This window comes from Mytilus edulis, chromosome 2 (genome assembly GCF_963676685.1).
Source record: "Mytilus edulis chromosome 2, xbMytEdul2.2, whole genome shotgun sequence".
NCBI classification, from domain to species: Eukaryota; Metazoa; Mollusca; class Bivalvia; order Mytilida; family Mytilidae; genus Mytilus; species Mytilus edulis.
In genome coordinates this window covers 99,270,979-99,282,218 of record NC_092345.1, presented here as the reverse complement: position 1 = coordinate 99,282,218, position 11,240 = coordinate 99,270,979, and the positions used below count along the sequence as shown (strand labels likewise).

The window sequence follows — 11,240 nt, the reverse complement described above, 5'->3', positions numbered from 1 at the left end:
ATTTAAACATGCCAAATAAATAGCAGTTTGATAATGATAAATAAAAAGTTATATACCTGCCAACTGTCACTATTTGCGGGGGATTTCCCCCCATGGAGGCTCTCAATTGAAAGTTTTGAAAGAGCAATTTTGTCTATGAATTAAAACAAAACTAGAACATAACTTCTCTAAATATCAGCACAACAATGTTAAATCTGCAAAATTGCGTAAGCAAATTGTTGTTCTTCCCTATATATAGAGACAACACCTCGTGAGCTATGTCCATTGCTCTAGACAGCTCGGTTAGATACCAGGATTTGTATTTACGCCAGACTCGCGTTTCGTCTACAAAAGACTCATCAGTGACGCTCGAATCCAAAAAAGTAAAAAAGGCCAAATAAAGTACGAAGTTTAAGAGCATTGAGGACCAAATTCCTTCAAGTTTTACCAAAGACATTTAAGGTACTAGTAATCTTTTCATACGGTAGAAAAGCCTTAGAATTTTAAAAATTCAAAAAAAATGTTTTGTAAACAGTTAATTTATAAATATGACCATATCAATGATAATTCATTTCAGCACAGATAGGTGTTCAGATAATCTGAAACCAATTCAATCCTCATGCCTAATATATCATGTATTGTGTTACATCTCTAGCTTCTTCTGAAGGGGTGAGTTAACACTAGGCCACCAAAAGTTAAATTATAGTTCATGGATACAGTAGAGGTGGTGTTTTCTTGATATCCCAATAGCATGAGTTCCGGCGAGGGAAGAACAAAAATTTGCAACATTGTTGTGCTGCTATTTAGAGGAGTTCTGAATATGAAATGTGTTTTCAGTCGTGTATTACCCTCACTGGTTTAGTTTATATGGTCATCTTTATTCGCTGGTTTAGTTCATATGGTCATTTTTATAAACTTCCTGTTACAAAACTTTAAATTTTTCGCAAAACTAAGTATTTTCTTATTCCAGAAATAGATTGACTTAGCCGTATTTGCCACAATTTTTTGGGAATTTTCGGTCCTCAATGCTCTTCAACTTTGTACTTGTTTGGCTTAATAACCTTTTGATCTGATCGTCATTGATTCGTATTCGCGTCTGGCGTATTAAATTATAATCCTGGTACCTTTGACAACAATTTCCACCACTTGGTCGATGTCACTGCTGGTGGACGTTTCGTCTACGAGGATATCACCAGCCCAGTAGTCAGTACTTCGGTGTTGACATGAATATCAATTATATGGACATTTTTATAAATTTCCTGTTACAAATAAAGGCAACAGTAGTATACCGCTGTTCAAAACTCATAAATCCATGGACAAAAAACAAAATCGGGATAACAAACTAAAACCGAGGGAAACGCATTAAATATAAGAGGAGAACAACGACATAACACTAAAATGTAACACATATAGACAAAATCCCACGAGAATAACAAATATAACATATATATATATAACATCAAAACCAAATACATGAATTTGGGATAGACAAGTACCGTGACACGTCTTATCGCAATGTGAATTTACACTCAAAAATAAGAGAAAACAAACGACACAACGTTATCATGTAATACACACAGAAACGAACTATAATATAACAATGACCATATTCCTGACTTGGTACAGGGCATTTTTAAAGGAAAAAATGGTGGGTTGAACCTGGTTTTGTGGCATGCCAAACCTCGCACTTTTATGGCCAAGTGAAATATAACATCAAAATGACAACACAGGACTACAATATAAATAAATTGGAGAACACAATTGACAAAGAATCACACGAACAACAGCCAACAAAAGGCAACAGGTTCAAAATTTTAATACGCCAGAAGTGTATTTTGTCCACACAAGACCTATGTGTGACACACAGATACAAAAGTTTGAAAGCCGAAACGAGTATAAAGTTGAACAGCATCGAGGACCAAAAGATCAAAAAGGTTGTGCCAAAAACGGCAAGGGTTTTCTGTTAAGTTACCAGAAAATCCCTATAATTTAGAGTAATTTATACTTTTGCAAACAGTAAATTTAATAAAATGAATATTCAAGATGTACATGATAAAACTGAAGTATTAACTAATTACAGGAAACAACTGAAATACATTTACATAACCAGACATTTGAAACGCAAAAGTAGACACATCCAAAACTTTGATTTTTTTTTCGGAAAACTAAGGATTTTCTTATCCCAGGAATAGATTGCCTTAGTCGTATTTGGCACAACTTTTTGGAATTTTGGGTCCTCAATGCTCTTCAACTTTGTACTTGTTTGGCTTTATAACTATTTTGATTTGAGCGTCACTAGTGAGTCTTATGTAGACGAAACGCGCGTCTGGCGTATTAAATTATAATCCTGGTACCTTTGATAACAAAATTAAACACATTTTTTTTTAGGTTAACGGACTATTACCGTTTCTCAAGACCATACTCACAAATGGTGTCAAGGGTGAGCCGAAAATTCAGTCCCTGACATTTTCTCCTCGTAGTGGGGATCGAACCAGAAACCTTTGTGTTAGTAGTCCGAGGTGCTAACCACTACAACACAGCTCTCATAGTAATCCAATGCATGGACCTGTCGTAGAGATGTCTTTATTTTCAATGTTCTTATTCTCTTATGCAACTGTAGGTCCATCATGATTGTGTATTGTGTTTTATGAATAGCTTTTTTTCGTAACTTAAAGTTACTAGGAGTAATTGTGTTGTATTCGAATCGTGACTTGTGATAACTGGGAGTGTCGATGATTCTGGGTCGTGTTGAATGCAAAGCTAAAAGGTATTAAAGTGTTCATGTGCTGTGAATTCTGCATTTCAACATCTTATACCTGTTCCAAATAGTGCAAATGTTTGCCTGTTTATCGCAAACTAGTTGCCTTATATAATAATTAACATATATATTATTTTAGAAATTAGACTTATATTATTAGATGTAAATTGAAATCATTTTAAAGGTATCAATCACTTGATCCATCTGTCCCAGAATTTTCTGTACTCTACACATAGGGACCAAATGCATTTTTTTCTCTTGACATTTCGCCTTTCTAGATAAACTAAAGTTCGGGCAACAAAAAATACATTTTACGTAAGCTGATATCACAATATCTTAAATCCATTTTATTAGCAAACGAAATAATATAAGACATTCTGAATTACATATAATAGTTTACGGGGAAATAAGGATGCAGATAATACGGACGCACGGACAACATTATGAACATATTTTAAACTAGTTTATATCGCTGGTAGTTTTATCGTGTATATCAACAGTTTCACAAATGCTTCTCAGAATAGATATTCGCATTATTTTCAATGAACACATGTAAATTTAGTAAAACTATGCATTCTGTTGGGAAATTTTTCATGCAATGTCAAACTGCTAGACTAGAAAACGTGTATTTGTTTTTTTTTTTTACTCTTACAGAATTTTTTACTCTTAAGTAACTATGAGTAATTCAAGCTATTTGCTGTAAGTTTAAAGTTTGCTTTCTTTAACTTCGCAGCCGCTATATCTCTCTGCATATTTAGTACCTCCATTTGTAACAAATGTTCTTCTTCCATTATTTGCATTTTTCTTTCATGCTCTATGCGAGCAAATTCCAGTAAATGTTTATCAACATTAAGTTGTCCTGCACTACTTTGGAAATGATCAGACATGTTATGTTCTCGTGTTGGTGGAAGTTGTTCAACCTCTTCATGTGAAGGACTATTGTTTCCTACAATTAATCCTGGCTGGTTGTTCGATTTTTTCAGCGGTACCTTGGGTTGACCATGGTGTTGCAAAATCTTGTGCTGACTATTATTAGGTCTCTTGTTAAAATGCCCATCGGTCGGAGAAGTAGATTCGTGTGGATATGCATTTGACGGTCGCCTGTCATACAATAAATACATTGCACTATTGTCAGTACTAGGGAGTGAATCATCAGACACAAGTTTATTGGTTCTGAAAAAAGTAAAATTATTTGTATGAAAATATATAAAAATGAAATCAAAGTTTCCAGAGTTTTCAAAACATCGGATCAATTTTCTCTTTATGGTAAAGCTGTAAATATGCCTAATTTAGAATACATTTTTGATATATCTTTTACAGATGGAACATGTTCAATAACTACATGATATAAAATAAAATACAATTCTTCCCAATATGCAATAAGACAGTACAAATAAAAATCTGGCCAAAGAACACCTAACCTAAGTACAGCACAACAAAGGTTTTAGACGGAAACTACCAGGTCAAACGCCAATAGTTTGATCAAACAGGTCTTTGCAAAGGGTTTTATTGAGAGAGAAAAAAAAACGGATTTGTTAATACGTGATCTGTCATGTCTGTAACGCTTGTTATCATAACATAAAGGTTGTTATATGTATAATGTATCTTTTTGATTAAAGTTTATATGCATGTGATAATGTGTAATGCTTACCCGTGTTGAGAGCTGCATTCTGAATGTCCAGGAACAAAAGTCGATATGTCATCCATAGGTTCCGTTTTAATTACAAAAGGTACTTCCATGCTTTCCGTTTCATTATCTTCGTTTTCAAAGTTAATTGTAGCAGATGGTTGACTTTTGCCAAACAAGATTTCCTGTACTTTCGATATAATGTCTAAGGTTTCCCCATAATACTTATTTGTAGATGTGTTTGGGTCAACCGGATTTGCACCCACTTCCGGTTTAATACCTCTGTCTCGAAGTTCTGCACGTGCTGCAATTTTCATTCTTTTCCATTGTTCTTTTATTCGAATAGGTGTTCGTTTTCTGCCAAACCTTGCACAAAATTTATTGTGAATGAACTTCCATGCAGCAGCCTTTTTGCTTAATGTCAACAAATCGCTTTTTTTGTCTTCAATTACACCAACTCTTTGGCTGCATAATTCCAACAAATACTCCTATAAGAAGAAACAAATACTCCTATAAGAAGAAAAAAACATATTGACTAATAAACAAATTCGTTTATTATAAAGTTTGTAAATAATATATGTATTTTTTAATTAGTTATTCTTTGTGATGTTAATTAGAATTTTCTTCATCATGTGTGGGAGAATGCCCCAAAACTGGTTTCTTGAGAGAGAAAAAATACGCGAATACCCAACACGAGGTGACCTTACTTTTTAAAAAGGAAGTTGTTGATAAATAAATTAGAATAGATGGTAACTACGTACATGTATGACAGTGCACGGATTATTAAAAAAAAAGTTAAAACAAAAGACTAACTACCGAGATGTAAATTAAATCTAAACAATTTAATTTAAATCTGAAGAACATCTATATAGTGGATGCCCATCCATGTTGTGAAACAGCCCGAGATCGAACAGACCCATCGACTTTTGGTAGGAACACTGGTCAACAATCCTTGCCAAGTAAGATCGAAGCCTAGCTGAGGAGCCTAGTGTACATCGACACTAATGTACAATGACTATATAATAAGAAGATTTTCAGCAAGAAAAATGCCATTTTACTATTTTTTCAAAGGAGTAGGTCCGGTAAGGGCCGATTTTGGCCTCAAATTTCAAGTTCATCTAAGGAAAGATTTTGGACACTTTTTAAACACTTAAGTGTCTATTTCAATTGATTCAATTAATATATGTGAAAGATTTTAGCCGATTAAGTCATAAAAACCCTCCGATTCAAGCAAAAATATCAAAAATCTATCAAATATGCAAAAAATCGTCACTTTTCAGGTGTTTTTTTGTCACAAATGAAAGTGGCCGCATCCGTGTTCATCCTCAACCTTTATATATGTCATGTGTTATCATTAAATACAACTTACATTTCAATATTATGAATGAACACGAATGCGGCCACTATCATTTGAGACGGAAACCGTATAAAATTTAACCAAAATGCTAAAATTGTGAAAATTTCAGTAATTTAGCTTGACTTAAGGTAGCACAATACAAAGATTTTTTTACTTCCAATCACTAACCTTTGAAATGCTGTAACTTTCTTATGAATGCATAGAAAATAATAAAAGAGGTATATATAGATAGATAAAAGATTAATCTTTTAAATGAATGCAATATTTGTATTATGCAATCATTATGTAATCAATTATTATGTAATTAGTGGCAAAATCTGGGTAAGTTCACTTGAATAAATTTAGCTCTATCCTCTCTTTAACTATACAGAAAATTTTAACGAAATCTTAATCAACACATCATGGGCTTCAAAAGGGTGTCTCAAATTGTCCCTATGGGATTCCATTCTCTCATAAATCTCTAATTAGTGTAAACATCCTAACCACATAAAAGAAGATAATGTTTAATTAGGTGTAAAATTTGTTCTATACATTCTATCTAAAATCTGAGACACCCTTTTGTAGATAATGGCCATAGGAACAACATATAATAAAATCAACCCTCTAGGGATACCTATGCAGAAGCTAATTTCATTTGAAAGTGGAAATTTGGTGAAAAATATTTTAGACACAGTTAACATTATAATTGGCTACATAATTGTTGCATAATACTAACATTGCATTAAATTGAAAGAGTATTCTGTTAGCTATCCAAAACTACCACTTTTATAAATTTTCAAGCATAATTAAGAAAGTTACAGCATTTTAAAACTTTGGAGTTGGAGTTATAAAATCTTTGTATTGTGATACCTTAATGATGTAAGTACCCGATATATGTGCATTGTATTGTCAAAAACAGACCATATTTGTGTAGCAGAAGCATTTTGCTTTCCAATAAATAGCTAAAGGATTACATTTTCACAATTTTGCAAAACTGCTATATTTTGTGCCAAAATGGGGTCTTACTGAACCTACTCCTTTAGGATTTCTTACTATGGTGGCGTTCTGTATATGCATCATCCCCTAATATACTACTCAACACTAACACTATAAATAATTCAATATATCAACATAATCAATATAATTAATATATCAAAATATACAGTCATTAATGCGGTACTGTTCATCTAGTCTGCATTAAAAATTGTAATCCATTTTGAATTAGGCTTCAAAATAACGCAGTGGTCGAATTGAATATAACAAAATAAACAGTTATGCCACAGTATAATATATTCTGGGTACTGTTTATCATCGTAATAAAGCGTTATAGTATTTTTGTATTTGTCTTTATGAATATTACTTTTACTGTTTATTCTGTCTTTGGTGATATACATGTGGCTCTGTACTTATACATCCCGTCATTGTGCTATAGTATATTTTTTGTATTCTTGTCTTTCTTTCTTTTTCTAATGTGCTTTGTCTATGTGCCTTTTGTGTTTCTTTGTTACATGTATATGACGTGGCTCTGTACTCATTATGGTACTTATACATCCCGTTATTGTGCTTTGGTAATTTTTTGTATTCTAGTCTTTCATTTTTTTCTAATGTGCTTTGTCTATGTGCCTTTTGTGTTTCTTTGTTACATATGACGTGGCTCGGTACTTACACATCCCGTTATTGTGATTTAGTTAATTTTTGTATTCTTTTCTTTTATTTTTGCTACTGTGATTTGTCTATATGCCCTTTGTGGTTTGTCGTTACATATGACGTGGATCTGTTCTCATGCATCCCGCGATTCTCGTCATTGTGTTATTGTAAATTTTAGTATTCTTGTCTTTCATTTTTGCTTAAGCACGGTCTATATGCCTTTTTGTGTTTCTTTGTTACATATTTGTTTGTGTTTATATAGTGATTAAATTTATCCACAATGTTGACTGAGCTGGCTTGGCCCCTTATTTTGTCTGTTTTTGTTCACACATCGTTGTCAATATAATGGAATTGTATGCGACTGTGATACACGTGGTTTTGTTCACACATCGTTGTCAATATAATGGAATTGTATGCGACTGTGATACACGTGGTTTTGTTCACACATTGTTGTCAATATAATGGAATTGTATGCGACTGTGATACACGTGGGTTTCTTCACACATCGTTGTCAATATAATGGAATTGTATGTGACTGTGATACACGTGGTTTTCTTCACACATCGTTGTCAATATAATTGAATTGTATGCGACTGTGATACACGTGGGTTTGTTCACACATCGTTGTCAATATAATGGAATTGTATGCGACTGTGATACACGTGGGAGGTTTGCTAGCTATCAAACTAAGTTTAATCAGCCATTTTCTACATGAGAAAATCTCTGTACAAAGTCAGGAATATGACAGTTGTTATCAATTCGTTTGATGGGTTTGGGCTATTCATTTTGCCATTTGATTAGACTTTCCGTTTAGAATTTTCCACGGAGTTCAGTATTTTTTTTTAATTTACTTTTCTCAGTTTGGTGTTAAATACATATACTTCACAACGTCCATGCATGCTTCCAATATAACTTCTGCAGAGCGATTATTTCACTTTTAAATTTGAACTATTGTGGAATTCTATTCTACTCATTGTCCGAGTTCAATTTATGCCGATAATTATGCGACATATACTCATGTCATGTGTGATCGGACGTAGTTTGCATGTCACGATATCACAGAAGACGAATTAAGATTAAATCTGGACTCGCATGCTATCCGACGAAGATGACGCCTACTCCAACTAAGAATAGTTTTCTGTGATGCTGGCACAGGCACTTGTTTCTGTCAATTGGGGGTTAAAATATAACTATCCACACTTTTAGTACAAGTGTGGCTTTTAAGGATTATGTACCCTTTTGTTGATTCAATGCTAAACATATGGAAATGTTATAGAAAATCCACAGCCTTTCCCCTTATACTCCCATATTTTTCACTTCGGTGTTTGATAGATAGAGGATTATTACATGCAGTGCTAGCCAGTGGCGGATCCAGAACTTTTCATAAAAGGGGGCTCCAGTCATGCTTCAGCGATTCCATATATAATCAACCAAATTTTTTCCACGAAAGGGGGCCGAGCCACTGGATCCGCCTATGCTAGCAATGATTTCCTTAAAATAAGTTGATGAATTTAGACATTGGTTAAAACAAATATAAATATAGACCAATTCAAGTGTACACCTTTAAAGGCTGTTTATGACTTTTTGTAAACAAGAAACGCTACCTGATCATCGAAAAACAAGTGAGTAATATGTTTTAAATTTTATAAAAAAAATCTCTGTATTAAGGTCTGTGGATTTTCCACAACTCTGTATCAAGGTCTGTGGATTTTCCACAAAAATCTTGGTTTTATTTTCACCAAATTCTCTTTTTCTACTAAATGCAATTAAACTATACACAATAATACTTTGCACGAAGTTTCCCCATGATATATGTACAAAATGGTCCATCTCTATTATTCATTTAATTATCTTTGCTGTTTTGATACTATTGCAGTTTGAAAATTTCGTAATTGACAGGCCACAGAAGGGGTCGTAAACCATAACTAGCGGTCAGTACCTTCGAGTATTCTCGGGTCTATATATATACCAAGTGTCTTTTGTTGTTTGGATGTACAAGTACTCGGCCACGTCCACCCTGTGCCTGTGTCATTTAGATGTATTTCTATTTGTATCCATCTTATGAGTTGTCTTTTTTAACTGAATTTTATAGTTCGTTCTTATGTTGTACACCTCTGTATCAGGTAAGGGGAGCCCGGAGGGTTGTAATTCAGTGGTTGTCGTTTATCAAAATAGACAATGCAACAACACAAAGACGAGAAAGCTTGCCATAATGAGCTTACAGCTAACACCGGATATGTTTAAATAGGTTTTACTGTTAAAGCATTAGTAAATATGTAAACATATAAATAATAGAAGCATGAAAGATAAAACGTATTGATGAACTATATGTATACAGCTCTTATATTGTGAACAAGTTCATATGTAACAGTAAAATTAAAGGGGACGGACCATTTCACCTTGGGGACATAAATTACTATTAACATCGGACTAAAAATACCAGTAAATTTTGAAATCATGGTTTTCTACTAGTAATATTTGCCAGTCTACCCGGACATATTTTACCAGGACAAATTTATCTCTTACATTTGTAACTTGTCTCTGAAATCTTGTTCCAAATATACATGATATATAATACTTTTAAAAATATAAAATAATAAAATTAATAATAACGTACAAAAAAATCCAAGACAAATATCTGTGGGCATACACTAGAATTTATATAAAAATTAAAATAATGGCATATTCAATCTGACAATATATCCCATGAAAGACAAACACAATCCTATTATATATAAATTATTCCCCGGACTTCACAATGGCCATCACCACTGTCATATTGATCGATGAACCGACAAATACAAACAACTGTTTTGACATCTCGTTTATAGATAAAAAATGCCAACACCCTCTAGTAAATAACATAACTAAGATTCCTGTACAATTATAACTAAAATCCATAATACTGACATATTGTAAATATTGTCTATTGACAAATATTTAATGAGTATCGAATACCTAATCTTACCCCTTCCAAATTCCCCGAATTAAACCTCAGTATTTTAGTACGGGTTTAAGTGTATTAAATATAATTGTGTGACATATACATATATATCAAATTCTATATAAAATTAATGTAAACATACGTTGGATAGATATTAACTTTATACATGACAAGGAGACAAAGAAATGTAAAACCTGCAATAATTTACTAACCTTTTCACTTGGAGTCCAGTTTATACCACGGGATTTTTTAATTTGATACACAAGTGCAGCATGCGATGTTTGCATATTCATTTTACTGATATATTCCATTCTTTCTAATGTTTTCATCGATGTTGTTTATCTGACCGACTAAATATGTGTAACCTGGTTTTATGTGTGTAGTAGTGTGTAAACTATAAACCGGATAATGTGGCGATAACCCAGATCAACAAAACCAGAATGAAAGAGGCTCCATTGGGATTCCCCTTTCAGATATTTATAAACGTTATTCAGTTTTTAAACTGGTTTGGGACTTGGGTTTAGATTTTCAAATTATAATTATAATAAATTTACCGGTGAAATGGATTAAATTATTAAATACAATAAGTTATATTATATGTGCATAATAATTTTTGTTAATATAAAACATCTTTATAAATATTTAGCGGAAGAAACTTCAACTTTAAATGATAATGTGATTTAGAAATATACTAAATTTTTTAAGACACATTAAAAAAAACCTCCAGAAACTAGAGGTGACTCATTTTCATTTCAGAATCAAGCAACAATTTATTAAATACAACCATGCATAATATTAAGCTGTTTTGCAAAAGTTGCAAGGACTGACAACTTGTATAATATATATATACGACTGTATTAATATTTATAGTGAAGAATTTATAAAGTTTATAAGGTTTTCAACTGATTTCTTTTAATCTGTGGCTATTCTATAAATGTGTATAGGAGTA

The 11,240-nt window shown here is 32.8% G+C and overlaps 1 protein-coding gene across 1 annotated transcript; it reads right to left on the bottom strand.

Annotated features, from left to right (window-relative positions):
• Window positions 1-3,063: 3,063 nt before the first annotated feature.
• LOC139513624 (uncharacterized) lies at window positions 3,064-10,719 on the bottom strand. The gene is made up of 3 exons (XM_071302284.1): window positions 10,504-10,719; window positions 4,389-4,852; window positions 3,064-3,910 (listed from the first exon to the last, which is right to left on the bottom strand). The coding sequence occupies exons 1-3, from the start codon at window positions 10,618-10,620 to the stop codon at window positions 3,412-3,414; spliced, it is 1,080 nt and encodes a 359-aa protein (XP_071158385.1). The 5' UTR covers window positions 10,621-10,719; the 3' UTR covers window positions 3,064-3,411.
• Window positions 10,720-11,240: the final 521 nt, after the last annotated feature.

Excerpts from the sequence above, each read along its gene's own strand:
- LOC139513624 (XM_071302284.1), bottom strand. The coding sequence starts at position 10,620 with ATGAAAACATTAGAAAGAATGGAATATATCAGTAAAATGAATATGCAA. Across the intron at positions 4,853-10,503 it reads ACTGGACTCCAAGTGAAAAG|GAGTATTTGTTGGAATTATG; the intron begins GTTAGTAAATTA and ends TTCTTCTTATAG. Across the intron at positions 3,911-4,388 it reads GAATGCAGCTCTCAACACGG|AACCAATAAACTTGTGTCTG; the intron begins GTAAGCATTACA and ends TACTTTTTTCAG.